General features: G+C 40.3%; 1 protein-coding gene across 16 annotated transcripts in view; it reads right to left on the minus strand.

Annotated features, from left to right (window-relative positions):
• Positions 1-21,246, minus strand: part of ABI3BP (ABI family member 3 binding protein) — a 262,565-nt gene that overhangs the window by 19,963 nt on the left and 221,356 nt on the right. For all 16 annotated transcript variants that reach the window (XM_025377138.1, XM_025377133.1, XM_025377139.1 and 13 more), the window contains 5 exons: positions 12,887-12,964; positions 10,954-11,046; positions 7,901-8,029; positions 7,302-7,370; positions 3,458-3,667 (listed from right to left, as the gene is read on the minus strand). In XM_025377138.1, coding sequence (XP_025232923.1) covers positions 3,458-3,667; positions 7,302-7,370; positions 7,901-8,029; positions 10,954-11,046; positions 12,887-12,964 — 579 coding nt within the window. The remainder of the gene's footprint in view (positions 1-3,457; positions 3,668-7,301; positions 7,371-7,900; positions 8,030-10,953; positions 11,047-12,886; positions 12,965-21,246) is intronic.

Here is a 21,246-nt window from a genome sequence, read left to right on the forward strand (position 1 = left end):
AAAATAAAAAACTAGAATAACCCAGATAGACCCCAAATCACCAATTCATATTTGGGGAGGATTTTTTTTTTTTTCTTTTGAGACAGGGTCTCTGCTCACTGCAACCTCCACCTCCTGGGGTCATGCTATCCTCCCACCTCAGCCTCCTGAGTAGCACACCACCACACCCAGCTAATTTTTTTTAGAGACAGGATTTCGCCGTGTTGCCCAGGCTGGTCTTGAACTCCTGAGCTCAAGCGATCCACCCATCTCAGTTTCACAAACTGTTGGGATTACAAGCATGAGCCACTACGCCCAGCCTCAGGAAAGATTCTTAATCGCATATTTAAAAAACCCCAAGAGGAGAAGGATTTTTTCTGAACAATTTTGTATGACCATTCTTCCGAAAATTAAAAATTACACTGGAAGACAGTGGCCATGGATTCTGGATAGTATCGGTGCAGCTATTAAAGTCCTGATGACTGTTACCTAGTACTGTCCCTGAGACTTCTTTTGGATCCCAAACTCTCTCTCAGCTGGCTCTCCTAACAGACTGGAAAGGGAGAGGGGAAGGGAGAGAATTGTGAAGTAAAATCTGTCCATTTTATATTTTTTCCTCAGCTGTGAAGGGATATTTGTTAGAAAAAGATGGAAGGACTTAAAATGCAAGTAAAATTGATTAAAAAAAAAAAAAAAAAGAAACCAAACAGCTTAATGGAAAGAGACAAATTAAGCCACTTGTCTTGAACTTGATCTCAGTCTTCCCATCCATACAATGTTAATATCTCTTCATAACACTGCTTGTGGGGATTAAATTAGGTATAGGTGGAAAGTGCCTGATAGTATTTTTCATGGATTTTGTTCAACAGGTAGTACCTATTATTATGCTGCTTTTATTATTATTTATCATCCTTGAGTTGTGGTTTGAAAATGACTAGAAAAGGGTTAAGATTCCAATAGGAAAGGTTCACGTGCTGCTAAATCACCAAAAGAACAATTTATATGACACTCCAGTTGCTTATGCACCAAAGCAACCACCTTCAAAAAGCATCTTTGGCTTGGGACATTCCTCATCACTGTATGACATTCTTCTTAATATTAACCCTGCCTTTTAGTAGTTGAAACATCTATTGCATGTCTTCTCTGATTTCCATTTGGCTCAAGTTTTAACAGCTGATTTAATATTTTTTTAAATGGAAGATCAGAATTCTCAAAATGGATCTAGAAGCTTCCTTCCTAATTAAAAAGAAATTTAGAATTTCAGAATTCTAGCTTTTGAATATACATTTGTCTTGTGCTTTGTAAATATATATTTCCCATTTTTAATCCTTTCAAGTGCTAATGCCTCTTCATAAATCCACCAACATTACAAACATTGCTCCTACCGATAAACATTAACAATTTCTAGTTTATGCTGCATATTCAAATATCTTATTTAATTTTCTCCTCAGGATAAAAGGAAACTAAGGCTCAAACAGTCTAATTTTATACACAAGTTGCATATCTAAAATAAAGCTGGTCTGGGATTTAAATCTATGTCAGCATGCTCTTGGACTATCAGATTATGAGGCTTATAACTAACAACTTAAAGTTGCCCGAGGATCCAGACTATGGCCAATTTTTTTGGTGTACTTTTTTCTACTTCGGTATAGAAGGGACATGTAGAAGCAACTGAACCTGGATGTCTTCACTGGAGGTGAATGTGTGTCCCCATCAACTCAAAGAAAGAAGCCAACTCAGGCAGAAGAATATAGTTCACTCTATTATATCTCAGTACCTTTTTGTAAAGTCAGTTCAAGTGATATAATAATTAATCTCTATATTATCTGAGCTGCTGGTTTGTAAACAATCGCATTTGAAATCAAGTGGTATTTAAGGGAACACTAAAACAAAATGGAATGAAAAACCAACAGGATTTTAGGGCAAATGCTCCAATGTTTAAATATGGACTAGGTGAACTATGATTAAATACAAACTTAATTCTATTTAGGAAATTCTGCAGCTAAAGAGATGTGGTCCTTGTCCACGAAAATTGTTACAAATGCTCTGTATCATGTGACAGATCTCAAGCAACTCATTAACATTTAGTAACAGCATTACAAAAGCAGTTTGGTTAGATAGATAAAGTATACTGTATCCATGATTTTTGAGATTAAACATTTATACAATAAAAAAGGACAATTCTTCAGCTTTAAAAAGTTAAATTGTATATTATGAATATATCCAAGTTGATATGTATTCGATAATTAAATGTATTAGATTAACCAGTTCTACCTCAATGTTCCTTATCTTTAAGGCAAATGAAATTTTATAGATCATTTAGTTTCATGAGAACTAAGCCTCAGATGATCACAGGAACTCCTTACTAGCACAGCATATGAAGAGTTTTAGACATTTTAATGGATGCAGATAATCAATACTGACAGATTAATTGATTTTTAGATATCGTAGTACCTATTAGCACAGTCCCAAGGAAAGAAGCAGGACTAGGCAAATCTCTAGGAACCATGGGTAGTAGTGGGTTCTTTCTCAAAACAAAGGGTAGCTTTGCATGAGAAAGGGAAACTCACAAAACATGGTAAAGAAAGCTAGTTAAGCAAAGATAAGCTGCTTACACTGGAAGTTGCCCAGATCCAGTGGTTCTGTCTGAGGAGACATAGCTGCTGTTTTCCATGTACAGTAGGAAATGTTTTTGGCAGAACCTGAGTCCCTGCATACTCTACCTTGTCCTGTACACTGCTCCTCTCTCTTCCTGATGGCCTTTTAGTTGACTCCCCTATTCCCTGCCTGCCTGCACCAGGTACATGGCAGGAACTTGGGTGGCAGGAATTCACCTACCATGCTATTTGCTATATCCTCTAGCTGATTTAGCTTGCTAGTCTTTTTTCCTCCTCCTCGTTGGACTATCCTCTTTATTATGGAGAATCAAACTGTTGTATAATGAATTCAGAGTGTTTCGGGATTTCTTAGTTTTCATAATCATTTCTAGAGGAACTGGTGGGTGGTAACAGAATCAAAATTTCTTAAGATGAGCAGAAAATTGATCAGGAATAGAGTTTTTGTTTTTATTTATGCTAAGACAGTTGAAGTAACCTTTAGTCTGCTAGAAAGTTCTAGGTCAATTAGAAATTGGGTTGGTGAAAGGAAAATCAGTTTTAAATTAATCAGCAATATAATTTTCTTGGTAATGAAAGACTGGCTTCTTCATCCTGGTGTGAAAAAGAGTTCTGAGAGGAGATGGAAAGAATGCGGCCTGAAGAGATCTAAATTAACAGGGAGCCCATAACAAGCACAAAGATGATCTTTTCTCATCCTATGACACTGTTGACAATAATGTGCCTTAAAGGCAGCAAAACTGCTAGCTTTGGCTCCTCCCCAGATACGCTTCACATGCCAACGTTGACCCACGGTACCCCACTCCCAGGGTATCTTATTACCAAAGCTTCCCACCATAACAGTCATCATGCCATGATCTTACCAGTGACAGTGTCATTTAGTGGCTTTTCCCAGTCCAAGATGACAAATGAGGGGCACCCTTCCACAGTGACCACAGTGAGGTTGGTGGGTGGGTTCTGTGGTGGGCTGGTGGCATTCCCCTCTGTGGCATCCTCTTTGGGGAACCGTTTGACGGAGTCAGTAATGGAGCAGGGACTGTCGTCAGGCTTTTGGAGGTATCGCACATGAGGACCTGTGAGAGAGAGGACCCTTGACATTTAACATTTTTGCAACTCGTGAAGAAGATGGAAGTGAGCTCATAAATACAATTTGAGGACATTTGGTCTCATATTATAAGCAGATGGTTGAAAGCCATGATGTGGATGGTTCAAACTAGGAAAATTCAAAATCTTGCCTCTGAGACACATGATATAGGGTGGTGTTGCTCTACTTACTGAATAGGTTTAGCTTATGCTAATATCAAAAAGTAATTTGATCCCCTAAGCATAGTTTAGAGTTAATAATTTATGGGGCACTGGGTCTTACCTCAGTAGTGGGAAATAATTAACTCCATACTAAACACAGTTCTGGTCCCACCCAATAAATTTTAAAAACCAGACTCAAAAGAATCAAGTAGCTTCAAATATTTTACTGTATCTCAGAACAAAACTCAAGAATATTCTAGGAATAATAAAAAAAAAAAATCCAGCACCTAACAGGTAAAATTCATAGGAAAATATTACCTATAATAAGGAGAGAAAAATCAATCAATTGAAACCAATGCAGATCTCACATAGATGTTAGAATAATCAGATAAGAATTATAGTTATTACTATAATCCACATGTTCAAAAAGTTAGTAAAGACATGTATGATATTAAAAAGGACCCAAATCAAATTTCTAGAGATGAAAGCTACAAGATAAAAGATGCATTGGATAGAATTAATACCTATAAGATAATGCAGAATAAATGATTAGTGAACTCAAAGACATAGCAATAAAAACTATCCAAAAAGAGGGAGAGACGATAAAAATTAAAAATAACGAACATTTCTGAGCTGTGGGGACCATTTCTGGTGGTCTCATATACATGTAATTGGAGTAGTAAAGGTAAAGAAGTAGGTGGGCAGAAAAAAATATTTTAAGAAATAATGGTCCCAAATCTTCCAAATGTGATAAAACTTCTAAACCTATAGAGGCAAAAAGCTCAAAGATACCTAGGAACAACAAAAATGTAGAAAACTATATGCTGGTCATCATCAAGTTTCTCAAAACAAGTGATAAAGAGAAAATCCTTAAAGGAGGCAGACAAAAAAAGACACGTTATATACAGAACAACAAAGATAAGGGTTTTGGCAGATTTCCTACTAGGAAGAATGCAAGTGAGAGGCATTGGAGCAGCATCTTCAATTATTGAAATAAAAGACATCATTTAGAATCTAACAAGTAGTGAAAATACCTTAAAAGCAAAACACTTTTTCTAGACATACAAAATCTGTAAGGACTTATTTACCAGAAGACCCACACTAAGAGAAATATTAAAGGAAGTCTTTCAGATAGGAAGGAAACAATGCCGACAGGAATGTGGAGCCACACAAAGGGATGAAAAGCGCAGTGACAGTAAACACATAGGTAACATACACAATGTTTTTCTTATTATTCTTTCTAAAAAAGTTTACTGTTTAAATACAAATAAAAACTCCTTACGGTAATGTATATAACACGTAAAAGTAAAATGTATGACAGTAATAGTCCAAAGGCCAAGAGGGGAGCAAAGCTATGCTAGTGTGAGGTTCTTATATGTGAGGTTGTACATTATCACTGGATGGCAGATTGTGATAAGTTAAAGATACACGCTATAAACCCCAAAGCAACCATTAAAATAATAAAACAAAGTTACAGCTAATAAGACAACAAAAAAGATTAAATGAAATTGTAACATACTCAACCTAAAAGAAGATTGACAAAGAGGAAAAAAGGGAACAAAGAATAGATGGGAAAAATAGAAAGCAAATGGCAAGATGAAGATTTAAATGTACCAATATCAATAGCCACACTAAATGTAAGGCTACACACACCCAAAATAAAATGCAGTCTGGGCGTGATGGCTCATGCCTATAATCCCAGCACTTTGGGAGGCCGAGGCGGGTGGATCACTGGCAGTCAGGAGTTTGAGAGCAGCCTGGCCAACATGGTGAAACTACATGTCTCTACTACAAATACAAAAATTATGGGCATGGTGGTGGGCATCGGTAGTCTCAGCTGCTCGGGGAGGCTGAGGCAGGAGAATCACTTGAACCCAGGAAGTGGAGGTTGCAGTGAGTCAAGATCACACCACTACACTTCAGCCTGCGCAACAGAGCGAGATTCCATCTCAAAAAACAAACAAACAAACAAACAAACAAACAAAAAAACCTATTCTGAATAGCTCTATACCTATTAAAGAAAGTGAATTCTATTAAAAATTGATACACTGAGTTTCATTAAAATTACAAGACACACACTGGGAAAAAATATTTTCAAAGTATGTATCTAAAAAAGGTCTTGTATCCAGAAAATATAGATTCTCAAAATTCTACATTAAACAAGCAACTCCATTTTTTAAATTTGGCAAAAAAATTGGAAATAGCAAAAAAGATATATAGATGGCAAATAAGCACATAAGATGTTCAGTGTTATTAATTGTTAGGTGGTTGCAAATTAAAACCATAATCAGATACCATTACACACCTACTAAAATGGCTAAAATAAAAAAAGACTGACCATACCAAATGTTGGTGAGGATTTGGAGGAACTAGAACTCTCATCTCTGCTGACAGAAAGGTAAAACAGTACAACTACTTTGGAAAACAGTCTCTTAAAACGTTATACACACACTTATATGCCATGTAGCCACCCCCTCCTAGGTATTTGTCCAAAGGAATGAAAGCATATGTCTATACAAAGACATGTACGTGAATGGACATAATAGCTTTATCAGTGAAAAAAATTGCAATGCCACGAACACATTTACTAAAGAAACAAATTACTGAATATCCAAATAATAGAATGCTAGTATGCATGCAGCAACATAGATGACTCTCCAAATATTTATGCTGATAAAAGAAGCTTGACAATAAAAAGAGTTCATACTGTGTGTTTTCATTTATATAAAATTTCATAAAGTACATACTACAGTATGGCAGGCCTGTTGTCACATAGGCACTGGGGGGTTGAGTGGGAGAAAGAAGAGAAAGGGATTGCAAAGATGCATGATGAAACTTTTGGATGTCATATATGTGTTATTATCTTGATTGTGATGATGGTCTCATGGGTATATGCATATGTTAAAATTCATCAAATGTTACATTTCAGAAAAAAATTATAAATGCAAATACTGGGCTCTGTATCTCTCCTACTGTGGTAGACTGTTGTTCAAAACTATTCTTTATGTCCATAGGAGAAGTATTCTTCCCCAATCCTTGATTTGAACTTGGCTGTGTGACATTTTTTGGCCAATGGATATTGGTAGATATGACACAAAAAGGAGCTTTAAATGTGGTTTTGCATTTGGACACTCCCCGTCTTGATTTTGCCTTATTATGAAAGTGGCTTCCCCTGGGTCATTGTTGGTTGTTCATCCTGGGAATCAGAGTAAACACATGTGGGGTGAACCTGAGTCCAACCCACAAGAGGCCCAGTTGTACCTGCTGCTAGAAGCAGAACCACTAAGCTAAACACATCCTAGATCAGCTGACACTCAGTTGACTTGCAGACACATGAAAAATAAATCCTTATTATTATAGTAAGTTACTAAGATTTGGGGTTTGTTACACAGCAATAACTGGCTGATACACCTACCAAAAATAGCCTTTTCAAATGTGAGATTCACAGCCAACCATACATACCTTTGAATCTTGGCTTCCCAAGAGGATCAGTTTCTCTTGTTGGGCTTGAGCTAAAGTCAGTTATATTTTCTGAGAATGGAAAATAATGAACAATTTTGGCAAAAGATAAAAAAGCTTCACAATACAATGTAAACGTTGTAGACTAAAGATACTCAATATTTCTCCTTGTAAACTGCTTGCAATTTTGACTTTTTAAAATTACACATATTCATCTACAATATAAGGCCTTTAGTTGTATCCTGCTGCAAGGTATTCTATAGTGTGAGTAATGAATTACAAGTTATAACCAAGTGGTTAACATGCACTAATAACTTAAGGTATGTGTAGTTAGTAATAATGTGATTTAGTGGTAGCATTAAGTAGTCTAGATCTTTTTATGAACCAAAGTTAGGCAGTTTCTTCTAGGTCTGCTAAGGGAAGGACAATACTCTATAAGGAAGTGTTGAAAATAAGTATAATTTTAAAATTAAAAACAACCATATTAATAAAATGGAGTAAAATAGAAGACCTCAAACTGAGACTCCCCCATCCCCACCACCATTTAAAATCTTTTGCACCTCACAGCTAAGTATCCAGTGAGAACGGATTGCCATACGAACCCAGTTCTTCTCCAGAGGCAGGAACTGTTGGTTGCTTTATATCTGTCGCTATTCTCTCCAAGGGAGTTCCAGTAGGTCTGAGTGTTGACCTCAGGGGTGGTATGGTTATTGGGCCTGATGAAATGATTCCTGTAATGTAGAGCCAAAGTAGTCAGGCTTTACAGGAACACTGCCAAGTTTCTATAAACATTTATTCAGTAAATGTTTTTAAGCACTTACTATGTGGCTTGGCATTATAGACCAGCCTTGGAGAGAAAACAAGACCTGATTCTTAGTGGAGACAGATGTGTGAGCCAAGTATATCAAAGCATAATTATAGACGTTATGAAAAAGTACTAGATAACATCACTGAGGGGCGTGTAAGAAGAGGGAGCGGTTATGTCTGTGAGGAAAGATGGAGGGTTGTCGGGTTGCATCGGGCAGAGAAATGCCTTCACAGAGGATGTGCCAATAGAGGAGAACTAATTAGTAGGTAGAGACAAGAGCTGTATTATAGACAGAGATTATAACAAGAACCACGTCAGGGAAGCATGCAATAGCCTGGTGTGTTTAACTTGAAGGGGTACAATAAGAGCTGAGCGTGGAGGGGCAAGGAAGGGCAGATCATGAAAGAAGTTGAATACCATGGATTTGGATGTTATTTTTAGGGACTGAGTCAGTTGTGTAGGCAAGAGAAAGGAAGGTGAACTACAGCAAAGGCAGTGGAACTGGATGGAAGGGGTGGACATGAGAGCTGTCAGGGAGACTCAGTGGCAAGCCTGGAAGATGGCTAGAGAAGAAGGAAAAAGATTCCTAGGGTTAATGTCCATGATTCTGGCCTGGTGGCCAGTGTAGTGCTACCCTGATTGCTATATTCAACAGTGACTCCTCCACTCTTAAAACACTTATAAGTCCCTAAAACTGGATCCATCCCAAGGTCCAGGCAAGTCTGGGTGTTTAGAGTCGAAAGGAGACTAGATTGAATTTTACGTTCCACCTGGAAGAAGGAGTCACTCTTGGGCAATAGAGAGTCAAAGGATACAAGCCTGTCCCAAGGACTATGGCCCGGCATGGAATCAGGGCTGAGTAGTCAGATGGGCCTCTGGCCTGGCCTCCAGGGATGCATGTTCCTGACGCTAGTGGGTATGAGCCACAATAAGAGGTCAAGCAGAACCCAAGAGAAGTTGCACTGCAGTCCACAGGGCTTTTCAGAGTTGGCAGAGTCAACCGGAAATGCTGTCATAGCAAAGCATTTTCATCCTGGTGAGGACAGTGGGACTCAGAAGCCTGGGTAGATCTGGAGATTGAGGGCAAGTGGCACACGTCACATGGCAGCCCCAGACTGTGCTCACAGACACATGTGAGAGCCTCAGAGGACTCCAGGAAATGGCGCTGGAATTCAAGATACACTTTCTGTGATGCTAATCAGGCCACATCTGTCCCAGTGCCCTCAATTCTTGTTTGGCTCCTCAGTGCGGCTGTTTGCCTGGAGTTAAAGGTGAATGGCGGAGGGTGAGGGTGGAGAGTGGGGACTAGGGTTCATCTCAGAAGTGGAATGTGTTTACAGTTTTTCTTCAGGCTGGGTGGGCTGTACCAAAGCTACATTTACTGACAGGAGAGAACCAGGGTTTGTATGGCAGGCACCAAGGCCATCAAACTGCTCCTTAAGGCACACAGCCTCACAGCATTGCTCTGGAGCGGGCCCCCAAGTGGCACACTCAGGCATCACCCTGTGGCTCATCCAGTCCGATCAGCAAGCCGCTGGAGCTCAAGTCACAGCTGCCCCAGGTTACAATAAATGGTGAAGCCCAGTCTCCTAGCAAGGCCATGCCACTGGGCCTTGACTCAGATAGGCACCAGAGGCATGGACGGGAGGCTGCTCCCTCCTTCAGCCGGGGGAAAATGACCTAGAGTTCACTGTGCGCCTGGGACATCCTACAAGCTCCAACACAATAGCCTCCTTTCATCCTGTGAGAACAGTGACACTCCCTTTCACGGCGATCCACATCAGTTCCATCTTTCACAGCTGTTTTAACACTTTTATCCCGATTCCACCTACAAAATATTTAGGAAGTAGTGTTCTGGAGAGAGGGAGGAAAGATGGGGAACATGCTGCAATTTGCTGGCAGGTCCTAGGTGAAGAGCCCTGAGTATGAGGTAAAGCTTCCGTCTGAACTGGGTCAATTTTACTTACTCAATTTCATTCCTTTTTTCACTTCATTATTACTTATCAAATATCCTCTATGTGCTAAGCATGGGATTTGGTTCTGGGAATTCGGAGAGAAAAAAACAAGGACTTTGTCATCACAGAGCTCACAGTCTAGCACGGGAAGAGAAGTATGCAAACAAATAGGTCTGAAACAATTTTCTGTTTGCTCTAACAGAGGTGTATGTCAAGGACAAGTACAGAGAAGCAGTGCCAAGACGACCTTGAGGAGTTAGGGAAGGTTTTTAAAGAAAAGGATGAAGTCTGAGTATCCCAAGCCTGGAAAGGATCATTCTAGAGGGAGGAGCAATGTGTGTGCCCAGGCATGGAGGAAGAGGCAACTTGCCTCCAAAACATATTCCTGTCTTGTTGCACAGGCTAGGCCTTTCAGCCACCCTGAATATTTTAGTCCCAAATCTTCCCCTGAGCACCACAATACCAGGCCTGGCGTGAAGGCTGTTGGATAGGAGAGCTTTCAGTGGGACATACAGGATTTTGTTTCAGGAGACAGAATAAGTCAATGACAAGTCATCACATCTGTTGTTCCCAGGGCCTTGGCAATGTACAGCATCTTGTCCAAAATAATCCATTTGTTGAAGGGCCTGAGTCAGCTTCAATCTAGGCTCCAAGCACTCAGACATCTAGGAAGCAAATTTGCCTATATGCAGAGGGATGGTTTCCTTCTTTCAGTCCAAGTGTCAGGTTATAAGTCCTGAAAGTCATCATTTACAGTGTCTAGTCTTCAGGGCCAACACAAACGTGTCACACACATCAATAGTGTGCCTGTTGCTAGCACACCAAGAAGAGTTTACGTTGGCTAGTGAAACCGAAATCATGGCGGGAGAAGGAAGTTACGTGACTAACGTACCTGCACTTCCTGGCTTTCCAGTGACATTATTTGGTGGTAAAGGTTTTCTTCGTGGGGGTGTAGGTCTGGGTGGCAAGGGTGGGCGGCGAGTCCCTGGGATTGTGTATAAGAGATTGTATTTTAGATAAAGTCATTATAAAGATTCACTATCGAAAAAAACACAGGGTTTTTAAAAATAAAAAATAATGTTTGATAATTAGTAGTTGGATGACAGAGAATAGATTCTACAGAAAAATGCACACAAATAATATATTCTGATATTCCTATAAATTAATGTTGGTAATGTACCCAGGGATAACAAAGCACTTTAGTATACAGAAAACACGTCTTCATTATAGACGAATATACAGTTGAGCCCTTCATATCTGTGGGTTCCCCATCAGTTAATTCAAACAACTGTGGATGGACAACTTTTTTTTTTTTATGCTTAGTGGTTTTTTTTGTTTGTTTTTTGTTTTTTTTTTTTGGAAAATTTTAAAAACCACAATAAAAATAACAATACAACAACAGCAAAACACAAAATACAATATAACAACTATTTATATTGCATTAGGTATTATAATAATCTAGGGATGATTTAAAGTATATGGGAAGATGTGCATGGGTTATATGCAAACACTGTATCATTTTATACAAGGGATTCGAGCATCCTCAGATTTTAGTATCTGAGGAAAATCTTGGGACCAATCCCCCATAGATACCAAGAGATGACTGTACATAGGTATACCTACTTTTGGAAAGGCTATATACACGTATAGAATTTAACATCTTTCATTTTCCATATAGACTTAACAGGAGCACTTCTGAACTTTATTATCCTCAGCTGCCTTTTATTTTGAGCCTACAATTTCTTATGCCATTTTAGTTTTAAATTGTTAAAGCATAGATTTTCTCCTTTTGTGGGTGTTTTACTCCATTCTCAGCTCTGTTATGTAACTGTAATTAAAACCCTTTAGAACTTCTCAAAGATTACATTGAGGTAACCCTGACGGCTGGAACAAGTCTGTATCTGTGGGGAGCAGACTCACTGTGAACCGTTGTGGGAGTTGTGTACCGCACAAAGACACTGGCCCAGGAGGTGTAAGTGGGGGACAAAGCTTAGCACCTGCTCTGTTCATCCACTTACGAGCTCTCATGCAAGGCTGCCAGCCCAGAGGAAGGGCATTGCTTTTCTCATTGTCTGCCTAAAGGGTGGGGTACACAGGCACCTTTTCATAATTTGCAGAAAGACTGGCGAGGTCAAAGGTGCTTGGAGAAGTCCACTTTAACTTAACCACATTTTACGTCTTGTGCTACAGTTAAACAATTTATATCTTTTTTTTTTTTTGGTATAATATATGTTGGTTTTAAAATCTCCAAGAAAAATTGTCAATCCAGGAAAATGCCTGGTATACTAGTAAGAGAAAGACTCTGTGTGTGTGTGTGTGTGTGTGTGTGTGTGTTCAGGAGTATACTGGTGGTTGACATTAATAAAAGTCCTTATTCAATCCAAAGGCATTCTGAGTCACCAGATTCATACTTTTGGCCTATTACATAGAGCATACTCTTAAATCAGGAACATAAGTAATCACAGGCAAAAAAAATTGTAATAAATTACACAAGAGCAAAACTTAAACACGATCAAAACTGGAAACCACGGTGATTCTGCAGCATGTGCCCATTATGGCCCCTCAGAACATTATAGAAAGTAATGATTAAGTTAGTATCACATCGGAAGTTCCTATTAATATTTAATTTGTGCATGGAGCACTTTTAATTCCTCCAAAGATAATATTCCAAATGTTTTCCTAGCAATACCCATGCACTGTATGCATGGTTCTGATACTTTGGGGACTGTGTGGATGTTGCTGTTTTTGCCACAATAAATGATACTGCAGTTACCATCCAAGTTTCAGAGCTGAGCTGTCATAAAAGTCAGCATATCATTCCTTACCTGGCTTCTTAGTGGGGTGGGGAGAGTCCACTGATACATTTCTATCAGCACCTGATGGCTTGGGTGCTTGCTTGACTCCTATGAGCAGAGATAATGAAAGGGAATAAACATATATTTAAACAAAACATGTTCCATGGGAACTTTGTAGAGTTGTCAGTAACAATGTACATTCTTTGCAGAGCAGGCACATTGGTGTTTTTATGCCAAGACATTTTAATGGGCTTCTACTATCTGGCTATAGAAAAAAATAAAAACCCTACATTCACTAGTTGTGATGTTTTCTCTGTAGAATTAGCATTTCATGGTAAATTGCGGTTTTGTCCAAATCTTTCAAGAAACTCATCCTGCACTGCCTTACTGGGTGGTATTGCCTCACCAGGTGGGATTTCATTTATGGTAACTGGCCACCTTTTGCCAATATTCATCAGTACAGTTCGTAATTCAAAAAAAATTTTTTTTCTTCCAATCCCTCTATGCCCATTAAAAAAACCCACACCTTAGAATTCCAGTGTGTTTGGGTTTATACTTAATAAATTGACTTTAAAATTATTCCTGGAGTGGCATTAGCTATAAGGCTATTGAGGCCACAAATGATGTTTTGGGATTTGTAAATTAGCCCTGGGCAGGCCTATAACTCTACATTACTGTTTGAAAGAAACTGATTTGAAAATCACGTTGTGTGTTATTTTGTCTCCTAAGCCCCTCAATAATCTCGTGGTTATTACTAGCCATTTGTCTAAATACCCAGGCTTGGACTTTGGGTAGCAATTCCAAAGGGAACTAATTAGGTTTTTGTCATATTTTAAAAATTATTCTTTTATATTATAAAATAATCTTCCTTGGTTTGGGTGACAGTATTCATTACAAAAGAATAGAAACAGACATTTTTAGAAGTTCAACAATAAAAATCACTTCAGAAATAATGACCTGTCCTAAAAAAGAATTCATACTACTTTGAGGACCTGACTGTAATTTACATATTAAAAAATAGGAATGAAATGTTTACATTAATATACTAGTTAGTACATTAACAATGACAGCAACCCTGTTTTGAGGGCTCACTGTGTTCCAGAAACTGTTTGGGGACATTATATACTCGATTCCATTTAATGTGTGGGCAGATATATTAAATATACAACAGAAGCTTTGCCTCCCCAAAGTAAGATGACATTTTCACATTAATTTATGAAATCCAGGGGATGAACCTAATATTGCAATCCCACATCCTCTGCTGCTTGAGTAAGAGATAAAATATATACAATCATGGAGAAATTACATACGGAATCATGAATTAAAGCTTATTTGTGGTTGGAAAAAAAATGTTTCTGGGGGCAATGACTTTTGTGACTAATCCCATAGGCAGGCCACAAGCAAATGGTTCATTAGCCTTCCTCCTGTGTCTCACTGTCAGGGGTAGTGGGGAAGGGAAATGGCTCATTTGAGTGGTTACTCTGTGAACAGCACAGGGAATTGAAGAATACCTGCATGTGGGTCACTGGGTAACTTGGCTTGCCAAGGTTTGATTTACCACGATTTCTCCAGGGTAACAAAAAGTTTTATATACTCTAGAAGGCCAGTAGGCTGTTGTCTTGAGTAGACCCTTCTTTACAGCCCTTTTCCAAATCTTCCTGCCCTTGAAAACCAAAGTATTTTGATCCAATACTGTGCCAGTGCCTTACATATTCATGATTTGACTTAATCCTTACAACCCTGTGTGTGTGGAATACAATCTACGTCCCACAGATGAGAAAACCCAAGGCAAGAGGAAATGAAGCAATTTGCCCGAGGTCTCACAGCTAAGAAGCAGTGGGATCCAGGCCTACATATGCCAGGATCCAAAGCCTATCTCTTCAGCACTAAGAGGCAAAGCCCAGAGTATTTACTGTCCTCTGATCATTTTCTCCCTGCTATTCATCACAGTAACTCTGAGTGAATATATTCCTAAAGCCCTCTACTCTGTCTCTTGGGTGACTTGAGCTGCCACCACGGAGTGAGGGCTAAATGGCCATAGCTGGCAAGCATGTGTTATCCAGTCATGCCACGGGTGTTTGGGACTCAGAAAATAGTCCAAGGCTGACAGCAGTCACTGACCAGGCATATCCAGATCCACCAAGTCACAGGGGCTGGTAGGTTAGAAATCTAGGAGCTCTAACTTAGAGCTAGGTTCCCACACGTGCTTGTAATTTCCTACCTCTAAGCTTTTGCACATGTTAGTTGCTCCATTTAAAATGCCCATTTTCATTCTTACCACTTTTAAGATTTTGCACAGTTACATTATACATAAGACCAAAGATACACATTGCCTAGCCCTCTTTTTTTAATCCAGGGAGGAACTGGAAGAAACGAGCCATTTTCTATGTAGGTGGAGACAGAGGCATCATATTCTTATGATCCTCAGATACAGGTTCCCAAATCAAACAGAGAATCAGCTGCAAAACCGGACTTTCTCCAGCCTTTAGAAGTGGACAGAAGCCAGTGGTGCCTGAAAGCATTGGGAAGGGCCATGCAAAAGGCAGCTGTGTGGCTCACTGGAAAGATCTGGGGACAGGAGACTGAGCTCTTGTTCTGGACTTGCTCTCTTGCACCTGGCTGCGGTTTAGGCATTTCACCCGGGCCAGAACCGGAGAGACTAGAGAACACCTCTTGCCCTGAGTCAGAGGACAGCAAATGAAAGGCCAAAGGTAGCAGAGAGGCAATGGGAAGAGAAAGGAGAAAATCAGTAAGAGATACTGAAGAGAACGAATTCTCAGGAATTGGCACCCAATCAGACAGTCTGGCCCAAGCTGTGACCTGACTTCTTTTTCCCTCAGGCAGGATTAACCGACACATCTTCTAAAGGGCAGAGTCAGCTCTGTAAGCACCAAGACTTGAGCCTCAGAATGAGCCCCCAACTGCCATATGGGAGTCCTCCAAAAATCTCTGGATTTACATAGTTCACCCCTCAGCAATTTATCGTCCAAAACGAAGTAACAAATTGGGTACTTTTAACCATGGTAACAAAAACTTTGCAAACAAACAGAGTAAACTGGAAATCAGTTCTTAAATGTACCAGTGACTTCATTCCCTGTGATCAAAAAGGGGTGATATTTATGGATGATTGGTTTCTGCACTCTTGTCCCAAATCTTAGCACCTGGCTAAAAAGCCAGCGGCAGGGAGCCAGCAGGCTGGAAGATTTAGTTACAGCCCAGAAAAACACATTCCTCAGCCTGAGGGGACTGGATTCTCGTGCAGCACACTCATGGGGGGGCAGTAAATCGTGGTTCCCTCATTAGGGTGTAGAGAAAGGAGTCTAGGATTCAGGTTTTTAACAATATCTGTCAAATCACATGTGCCAAGGTGGTTTCAGATTTATGCTTTGCCTGGTATATGATGGGCTTTCAATAAATGTTGGCTGACTGAAAAAAATAGGTGCACGACTTCCCTCAGGGAGAAAGTCAGAGAGATTGTCTAGCACTGGGATTGGCAAACTTTTTCTGTGCTTGCTTTCATAGCACAATGGCAGAATTAAATATCTGTGAAAGAGACTGTTTTGCCCACAGAGTTGAAAACATTTATCCTTTACAGAAACAGTCTGCCAACCCCATGCTAGACAAGAAATATTTTCACCTTTGTGAACCATACTGTCTCTGTCACAACTATTCAACTCTGCCATTGTACTGTAGAAGTACCTTTGTACACAATACACATTGTACACAGTACAATGTGAAAGCTAGATGTGTTCCAATAAAACTTTATTTACAGAAACAGGCAATGAGCCAGATTTGGCCTGTGGGGCTGTAGTTTGCACAATCGCTTGGCCCAGTGTGTGCATGGCTTGTTGCATCTCTGTAGGCAGGTCTCAAGGAGATTTTAATAGGTAGGACACATCAGCTAAGCTGAGACATGTCTCTGGAAACCACGGAAAAGCAGAATGCTAGAAAAATGACCCACTTTAGATCTCAACCTCTGGCAGGCTACTTTCTAACCTTGGGGTAGAGCAATATCTACCTACACATACATGTGTAAAATACACATACATCAGGTAAAACATAATGATGTTGTGAAATAAGATACACTGGACTCAAGATATTCCTGGGGCTTATGGAATCACGAGATTTTTATAGAGACCTCAACAGTCAAAGGTCTGTAGTCTTTAGGCCTCAGAATCTGTTTTTCTTTTTTTAAGCCTTCCAAGGGCACAATATTAGGTGGTCTAAAACCATAAATAACATATCCTACAGGAACTACAAGTTAAAACCACATTGAGATACCACCTTACTCCTGCAAGAATGGCCACTATCAAAAGTCAAAAAACCATAGATGATGGCGTGGATGTGGGGAAAAGGACCACTTATACATCGCTGGTGGGAATGTAAATTAGCACAACCTCTGTGGAAAATAGTTTGGAGATTCCTTAAAGAACAAATAGTAGAGGGGGGGCGGAGCAAGATGGCCGAATAGGAGCAGCTCCAGTCTTCAACTCCCAGCGCCAGCGACACAGAAGACCGGTGATTTTGGCATTTTCAACTGAGGTACTGGGTTCATCTCACTGGGGAGTGCCGGACGATCGGTACTGGTCAGCTGCTGCAGCCCGACCAGCGAGAGCTGAAGCAGGGCGAGGCATTGCCTCACCTGAGAAGCGCAAGGGGGAAGGGAATCCCTTTTCCTAGCCAGGGGAACTGAGACACACAACACCTGGAGAATCGGGTAACTCCCACCCCAATACTGCGCTTTGAGCAAACAAGCACACCAGGAGATCATATCCCACACCTGGCCGGGAGGGTCCCACACCCACGGAGCCTCCCTCATTGCTATTACAGCAGTCTGTGATCTACCGGCAAGGCAGCAGCGAGGCTGGGGGAGGGGCGCCCGCCATTGCTGAGGCTTAAGTAGTAAACAAAGCTGCTGGGAAGCTCGAACTGGGTGGAGCTCACAGCAGCTCAAGGAAACCTGCCTGTCTCTGTAGACTCCACCTCTGGGGGCAGGGCACAGAAAACAATAACAAAGCAGCAGACACCTCTGCAGATGCAAACGACTCTGTCTGACAGCTTTGAAGAGAGCAGTGGATCTCCCAACACGGAGGTTGAGATCTGAGAAGGGACAGACTCCCTGCTCAAGCGGGTCCCTGACCCCTGAGTAGCCTAACTGGGAGACATCCCCCACTAGGGGCAGTCTGACACCCCACACCTCACAGGGTGGAGTACACCCCTGAGAGGAAGCTTCCAAAGCAAGAATCAGACAGGTACACTTGCTGTTCAGAAATATTCTATCTTCTGCAGCCTCTGCTGCTGTTACCCAGGCAAACAGGGTCTGGAGTGGACCTCAAGCAATCTCCAACAGACCTACAGCTGAGGGTCCTGACTGTTAGAAGGAAAACTATCAAACAGGAAGGACACCTACACCAAAACCCCATCAGTACATCACCATCATCAAAGACCAGAGGCAGATAAAACCACAAAGATGGGGAAAAAGCAGGGCAGAAAAGCTGGAAATTCAAAAAACAAGAGCGCATCTCCCCCGGCAAAGGAGCGCAGCTCATCGCCAGCAACGGATCAAAGCTGGACGGAGAATGACTTTGACGAGATGAGAGAAGAAGGCTTCAGTCCATCAAATTTCTCAGAGCTAAAGGAGGAATTACGTACCCAGCGCAAAGAAACTAAAAATCTTGAAAAAAAAGTGGAAGAATTGACGGCTAGACTAATTAATGCAGAGAAGGTCATAAACGAAATGAAAGAGATGAAAACCATGACACGAGAAATACGTGACAAATGCACAAGCTTCAGTAACCGACTCGATCAACTGGAAGAAAGAGTATCAGCAATTGAGGATCAAATGAATGAAATGAAGCGAGAAGAGAAACCAAAAGAAAAAAGAAGAAAAAGAAATGAACAAAGCCTGCAAGAAGTATGGGATTATGTAAAAAGACCAAATCTACGTCTGATTGGGGTGCCTGAAAGTGAGGGGGAAAATGGAACTAAGTTGGAAAACACTCTTCAGGATATCATCCAGGAGAACTTCCCCAACCTAGTAGGGCAGGCCAACATTCAAATCCAGGAAATACAGAGAACGCCACAAAGATACTCCTCGAGAAGAGCAACTCCAAGACACATAATTGCCAGATTCACCAAAGTTGAAATGAAGGAAAAAATCTTAAGGGCAGCCAGAGAGAAAGGTCGGGTTACCCACAAAGGGAAGCCCATCAGACTCACAGCAGATCTCTCGGCAGAAACTCTCCAAGCCAGAAGAGAGTGGGGGCCAATATTCAACATTATTAAAGAAAAGAATTTTAAACCCAGAATTTCATATCCAGCCAAACTAAGTTTCATAAGTGAAGGAGAAATAAAATCCTTTACAGATAAGCAAATGCTTAGAGATTTTGTCACCACTAGGCCTGCCTTACAAGAGACCCTGAAGGAAGCACTCAACATGGAAAGGAACAACCGGTACCAGCCATCTCAAAAACATGCCAAAATGTAAAGACCATCGAGGCTAGGAAGAAACTGCATCAACTAATGAGCAAAATAACCAGTTAATATCATAATGGCAGGATCAAGTTCACACATAACAATCTTAACCTTAAATGTAAATGGACTAAATGCTCCAATTAAGAGACACAGACTGGCAAACTGGATAAAGAGTCAAGACCCATCAGTCTGCTGTATTCAGGAGACCCATCTCACACGCAGAGACATACATAGGCTCAAAATAAAGGGATGGAGGAAGATTTACCAAGCAAATGGAGAACAAAAAAAAGCGGGGGTTGCAATACTAGTCTCTGATAAAACAGACTTTAAACCATCAAAGATCAAAAGAGACAAAGAAGGCCATTACATAATGGTAAAGGGATCAATTCAACAGGAAGAGCTAACTATCCTAAATATATATGCACCCAATACAGGAGCACCCAGATTCATAAAGCAAGTCCTTAGAGACTTACAAAGAGACTTAGACTCCCATACAATAATAATGGGAGACTTCAACACTCCATTGTCAACATTGGACAGATCAACGAGACAGAAAGTTAACAAGGATATCCAGGAATTGAACTCATCTCTGCAGCAAGCAGACCTAATAGACATCTATAGAACTCTCCACCCCAAATCAACAGAATATACATTCTTCTCAGCACCACATCGTACTTATTCCAAAATTGACCACGTAATTGGAAGTAAAGCACTCCTCAGCAAATGTACAAGAACAGAAATTATAACAAACTGTCTCTCAGACCACAGTGCAATCAAACTAGAACTCAGGACTAAGAAACTCAATCAAAACCGCTCAACTACATGGAAACTGAACAACCTGCTCCTGAATGACTACTGGGTACATAACGAAATGAAGGCAGAAATAAAGATGTTCTTTGAAACCAATGAGAACAAAGATACAACATACCAGAATCTCTGGGACACATTTAAAGCAGTGTGTAGAGGGAAATTTATAGCACTAAATGCCCACAAGAGAAAGCAGGAAAGATCTAAAATTGACACTCTAACATCGCAATTAAAAGAACTAGAGAAGCAAGAGCAAACACATTCGAAAGCTAGCAGAAGGCTAGAAATAACTAAGATCAGAGCAGAACTGAAGGAGATAGAGACACAAAAAACCCTCCAAAAAATCAATGAATCCAGGAGTTGGTTTTTTGAAAAGATCAACAAAATTGACAGACCACTAGCAAGACTAATAAAGAAGAAAAGAGAGAAGAATCAAATCGACGCAATTAAAAATGATAAAGGGGATATCACCACCGACCCCACAGAAATACAAACTACCATCAGAGAATACTATAAACACCTCTACGCAAATAAACTGGAAAATCTAGAAGAAATGGATAATTTCCTGGACACTTACACTCTTCCAAGACTAAACCAGGAAGAAGTTGAATCCCTGAATAGACCAATAGCAGGCTCTGAAATTGAGGCAACAATTAACAGCCTACCAACCAAAAAAAGTCCAGGACCAGATGGATTCACAGCTGAATTCTACCAGAGGTACAAGGAGGAGTTGGTACCATTCCTTCTGAAACTATTCCAATCAATAGAAAAAGAGGGAATCCTCCCTAACTCATTTTATGAGGCCAACATCATCCTGATACCAAAGCCTGGCAGAGATACAACAAAAAAAGAGAATTTTAGACCAATATCCCTGATGAACATCGATGCAAAAATCCTCAATAAAATACTGGCAAACCGGATTCAGCAACACATCAAAAAGCTTATCCACCATGATCAAGTGGGCTTCATCCCTGGGATGCAAGGCTGGTTCAACATTCGCAAATCAATAAACATAATCCAGCATATAAACAGAACCAAAGACAAGAACCACATGATTATTTCAATAGATGCAGAAAAGGCTTTTGACAAAATTCAACAGCCCTTCATGC

The sequence above is a fragment of the Theropithecus gelada genome, chromosome 2 (genome assembly GCF_003255815.1).
Source record: "Theropithecus gelada isolate Dixy chromosome 2, Tgel_1.0, whole genome shotgun sequence".
NCBI classification, from domain to species: domain Eukaryota; kingdom Metazoa; phylum Chordata; class Mammalia; order Primates; family Cercopithecidae; genus Theropithecus; species Theropithecus gelada.